The sequence below is a fragment of the Rhincodon typus genome, chromosome 10, assembly GCF_021869965.1.
Source record: "Rhincodon typus isolate 14 chromosome 10, sRhiTyp1.1, whole genome shotgun sequence".
Classification (NCBI taxonomy): Eukaryota; Metazoa; Chordata; class Chondrichthyes; order Orectolobiformes; family Rhincodontidae; genus Rhincodon; species Rhincodon typus.
This window is the reverse complement of record NC_063341.1, coordinates 51,269,926-51,275,266: the sequence shown is the minus strand read 5'-3', so window position 1 is coordinate 51,275,266 and position 5,341 is coordinate 51,269,926. Positions and strand designations below refer to the sequence as shown.

Genomic DNA, 5,341 nt, shown 5'->3' with positions numbered 1-5,341 from the left:
AATCGGCGATATTATGACAGTATTATTCCCTCAAAATATTGAGCGCCCAACCGTGTTGATTTCCACATAGATCATGGTCAATTCGGGACAAGTAGTGCGGCTAGGAGTCACTGAAATTCGCAGTGGTCAGAAATTTTTGGTGGTTTGACAGAGACAGTTAATTCAATTCGTAAGTGTGCGCTTAAGTTTGTCTTTTGTTCGAAATGTTTCCAAAAACAGTCCGCATCCTTTAATATCTTGGGAGCTAGCAGTGGCAGGAGTCATTTGTATTGCTATCAGGCTGGAATAAAATGCAAGAGATTGTAAGGGAACCCCAGAAAGATCGAACCTTTGTGAAACTTGCTTCCTTCGTCAAAACAACCTATACTTATGCGAAAAACAAAAACGCATAACAAATGTGTTTTACACTTTATTCATTATATATATATGTATAAAATCAAAACACGAATACAATGAATGCATTGGAGGTTTTGGGTGATGATGTCTTAAACACTGCCATTAGCTCACCGAAAACCTTCCATCAATAAAACAGCAGTTAGTTCCAGTGTTTAGATAATTCGGTGTCAACAATAGAACCCCGATTAGAAAGGAAACAAAAATAATATTGCACTTCTGAACTCTTCTTTCAACACCATCTGCATAGAACATGTTCTCTTCAGTTTATGTCGAGACAATGAAGTGAGTTACTTTTTGAGAACATTTTTTTCTGACTATATTTACAATAGAAAATTTTTCAAGTATATCTTTTTAAAAAAAGAGCTGCTGCGTTCTCTTTGTACAATGCAAACTAAACAAACACAAATAAGATAGGAAGAAAAAGAGGTTAACAACTTCATCCAAGGCAGTACCTGGTCTGTTTTGTTATGAAAACCTTAGTGCCAGTTAAAACCAACGCCCTCCACTTCCAAACAAACAGGTGTGTTTTCATTTAGCTTGTCTCCTGTTAAGTGAGCGTTCCTAAAGCAAATAAGCTCCTGTACAAGCGATTTTGCAACATTACAGGTTGGATTTTAAGTATAACTTTGTTTTATGTAGTTCTTCTTGCGAATTCAGCTTTAAACAAAACAATATATGCTATATATACATTTAATGTACAACTGGGTCCGGCCCTGTTTCTTCTGCATAAAGGCTCCCCCACCCATTCCCCTCCAGCTGAGTTTCTCGTCTTCAGTTGTAATACTTTTTCTTCTCTGGAAGACATAGCAGGGTGAGTTTCTCTCTCTCTCTTTAAATACTGAGTAATAATTTAGTGCTTTTTTTTCTTTTAAAACGATCCTTTATATACATAAATTAGTCATTACCCAGTATGAAAAAAAATTGTAAATAATTTGATCTGTATAAATATTGCGCCCGAGTTCGGTCCTCGCGGTTTACATGTGGCGCTTCATGTGTAAGGCGAGGTGGTCAGACCTGGAGAACGCCCTCTCACAGAGATGGCACTGGAAGGGTCGGTGACCGGTGTGTTTGCGATAATGGCGAGTTAATTCGTCGGATCGGGCGAATTTCCAGCCACAGCCTTCCCAGTTGCAATGATAAGGCTTTTCACCTGGAAACACAGAGAGGGGGTGGGGAATAAAGCAAGGAAGTTAGTTGGGTGGGGGGAGAACAGCTTCAAAACGCCGACGGCATGTTTATTTTTTTTAAGACATATGTACATGTTCTGCCAAGTTTCAGTTCAATTCCTTCGTCAGGTAATGTGTCACTTTTTGTCTCCGCCCAGTCAATACATTTCCCCACCTTATTTTTTTACCACAGCACAACGCATTTCTGTTTATGTTTCTTGTTTCCAGCATTTGCGGTCCTTTAATATTTTTGTTAGCCCTTGTTCGATATCATTCTCTATAAGAGAGGACAACCCTCTTGGTCTGATAACACTCCACTGTGCATGCATGACTTAAGTAGACGAAACTTTTAAAATAATAAGTTATCTCAAAAAAAAGCCTCCGATCTGATTTTATTTTGTTATAGCAGTTACATTGCAACTAAGCCGTGATCTTTCTAGGAGGCCGGATTGGGGAGAGGTGGATGCAGTTAGAAAGCTGCTTACCTGTGTGAGTCCTCATGTGTGCCTTCAGATGGGAGCTCTTGGTGTACATTTTGCCGCAGCCGGGAAACTCGCAGTTGTGGGTGGCCGTTCGTTTCCTGGCCCAGGAACGGCGGCCTCTCTTGGGTTTGCTGTCATCGGGGGCACCCACGGCGGGGAAGAAGTCGAGGAGAGGGGACGACGGAGGAGTCAGCATCATCCCGTGCATACCCGGGTGTCCCTTCAGGGGGTCTCGGTAGACATTGAACTGTCCGTGGAAGTGACCCTGGCTGTGTTGGCCATAGTGGGGTTGCGGGTAGGCGAGCTGGTAATGCTGGGCTACTGAGAGGTGCGGGCGGCGATGCAGGTCCGGCGCTGCCTGGCAGTCCTTGCTGGGCATCATTTGACCCGATACCACCCGCTGATGCCCGAAGGCGTGGCGGGTCATCGGCTGGTGGCGTGTTGCAGTCAGGCTGGGTTTCTGCTCCATCATTGGACCCATGCATTCCGATGGAGAGGCGGCCAACATACAGGACTGGCCGGACTGAGGTTCCCTCTTGATTTTCGGTGCCATATGCTGAACATGATCCATTGGCAGGGCTCTGGGGAGGGAGTGTCCCATGCTGGGCGATCTCAGCTCCGTGTACTCCGTGCTCTCCATGGCAGCTTTGATGCTGAAGTCCTGGCCGAGCTCACAGGCACCAGGGAAGCTGCTGGGCAGGTCCGGGGTGAGTAGCTCGGCCACCAAGCTTTGGTTAGGGCTGCCCGCAAAGTTCTGGCTGCCGTAGTTAGCGGACGGAGGGTACGGCCCGTCGCTGTCATACACAGTGCTGCAGCTCTCCGGGGTTTCCGGGAGAGGGTATGTGGAATGGTGCCCCCCTGCGCTCCTGGCCTCCGAACCCATCGTATTGGACAGAATAAAGTCCAAGTCCACGAACTTTCCCAGCTCGTCGTCTTCCTTTTTGACAGAAGGGGCTTCGAGCGAGTTAAAGGCAGCGCTGTTGACAGGTCTTATCTGGTAGCCACACTTGGAGACGGAGTCGTCAACCTTCCACCTCTGCTGGAAGCAAAGCGAGAGCACAGTGAGAGGATTAGTGAGGTGTTCACACACACACACATACACACACAAAACGCACGGCTGTGCTGTAAGGGAGCCCCTCTTCCAACCAATGTGGAGTCATTTGATGCACCAGCTTACCAAAACCCGCCCAACCAGTTTGCACCTCTTCAAAGTGCCGTTTTATTTGTATAGTCAATTGACAGGGGCTGGAGATACACGACTGTCACAGCTCACCTGATTCATCCTCCTCCTCCCACTTGATCTACGACATTCCTTATGTTAATTCACTTTAACACACGGATATATCCAGCAGAGATTGAGGACGAAAATGGTTCGTTCACGTTTAAATTCATTACTGACTGTTTTTAGCACCGTGTCACTATACGGTTCTTTCTGAAATCCTACTCCATATCAGTCACCCTCAAAGTTTAGTTTTTAAACGTGGATTTCAGAACTTGCTTTCCAACAACTCATTACTGACAGTGGGAGATGCTACCGACTTAACTAAGAATTTACAACGACAGCTGTGTGTGAGCCTAAGATTAAAACTGTAAAGATTACAACGCATTTAAAAGTTACAGACAGGTCCACACTGCTTTGATCGTGAAAGATCTCCCACTAATGATCTATAAAACTGTCCACAGCAGTGATATTTAACTTAGCTGTAACTTTATTGCAACACGGCTGTGCATGAACTACAAGTTGGTATAAGTTGACAGGTTAGCAGCTTGTACAAAATGTTAGCGATTAAAGCAGCCCCATTTTAGCACAGAATGTAACTAACGCAACCGGTGGAATAAACACAGTTTCGGAAACGAGATGCAGCTAAAATAAAGCTAAGACGCACCAGAGGAACGTAAAACTATCGTTACACAGAGACAAATAAGGCGTCAGATTTGAATCACTTACATTGATGATCTCAGTTTGTTTTTGCACCAATGTTTCATGACTGGCAAAAGTAGCAAATGAAGGAAGCATGGTGTCTGCCAGGGCCATTGCTACCTCCTTGACTGAAGAATACCTTCACAACAAGGGGGCAAGTAGAAGTAAACCAGATTGTGGTTTTTAGTTCCAGCGGGTAAAGCTGCTTCAGCTTGTGGAATGTGTGAAAAGAAGTTTCTGTCTCGAATAATCAGTTCACAACTGTTTGCCTAACTCTGGGAGTGGGACTTGTTAATACTCAATCCTCCACCTGATTGGCCGTGAAGCTGATCAATATTAATAAGGGTGATGAATAGCATATCAGGAACTATCCAACCCCCAGCGGCCAGCTCCAATAAAAAAAAGCCTCAGCCATCCAATTGGAGGAATTCTGTTTCATGAATATGCAGCATCTGATATAGTGGGTGGAGCAGGAGAGTCACGATTGGCTGCTCATTCCCTGAAGCCTGTCATTGGTGCAGGAAGAGTTTAGGCTTTTTGTTTTGAAAAACCTATAACTTTGTCCAATGGTGTCGCTAATGTCACAGAAAGAGAAGGCAAGCGGTGGCGCACTGACGTGATCTAAATTTAGTGTTGGTATAAAAGGGGCTTTGGGGGAGCGGAGAGTGAGTCCACCCAGAAGTGCTGGTGCCTTGTCCAGGGTCGTTGTAATCGCTGGAACACTCCACCACCGCCAAACACAGGCTACATACACCATTCAAGTCTCCACTGCAGGCAGCTTCGGTTTATGGTCTGCAGCTGAAGTTCCGAGAACTTTTCCTGATATACTTTTCGAATAGATTGACATTTACATCATCACACACAGATTTCAGAAACCATGTATCTTGCTGCAAACGCCAGTGCATTTAGTTATGTAACGTTAGCTTTGCGATTCAAGCTTTTGTTTTTGTTATATTTTAACTCCTCTCCCCGCCAGCCAGGCGCAGACAGTCAAATGAGTGGCAATGTATAACTTTTTAAAAACAATGCTGTACCTGAAACATCTGCATTCGCGTCGGAACAGGTCATATGCAATTTACCAAACCAAGTCCTTAGCTTCTGAGGAAGCCGGACCCGAAACGTTAACTCTGACTTCTCTCCACAGATGATTCCAGACCTGCCGAGCTTTTCCAGCAACTTCAGTTTTTGTTTCTTTAGCTTTTACGGTCGGGCTGATTTCAATTGAGTCAGAAAGGTGTTACCCTGCTGTGGAACGCATTCCTCTACGGATTCACACACACACACACACACGCACCTGTAACATTCTCCCCTACACTTCACACACACACTCACCTGTAACATTCTCCCCTACACATTCACACACACACTCACCTGTA

General features: G+C 45.0%; 1 protein-coding gene across 3 annotated transcripts in view; it reads right to left on the bottom strand.

Annotated features, from left to right (window-relative positions):
- Nucleotides 1–396: 396 nt before the first annotated feature.
- The window catches only part of klf17 (Kruppel-like factor 17), a 5,142-nt gene continuing 197 nt past the window's right edge, over nucleotides 397–5,341 (bottom strand). The window contains exons 1-3 of one of the 3 annotated variants that reach the window (XM_048602173.1): nucleotides 5,000–5,341; nucleotides 2,048–3,080; nucleotides 397–1,546 (exon numbers count right to left, since the gene is read on the bottom strand). The exon at nucleotides 5,000–5,341 is cut by the window's right edge and continues 197 nt beyond it. In XM_048602173.1, the coding sequence (XP_048458130.1) occupies nucleotides 1,371–1,546; nucleotides 2,048–3,080; nucleotides 5,000–5,014 (1,224 nt within the window). In that variant the 5' untranslated portion in view covers nucleotides 5,015–5,341 and the 3' untranslated portion in view covers nucleotides 397–1,370. Of the gene's footprint in view, nucleotides 1,547–2,047; nucleotides 3,084–3,992; nucleotides 4,303–4,999 lie in introns of those variants that run through there. The other 2 variants (XM_020530255.2, XM_020530263.2) reach the window with 2 other exon arrangements.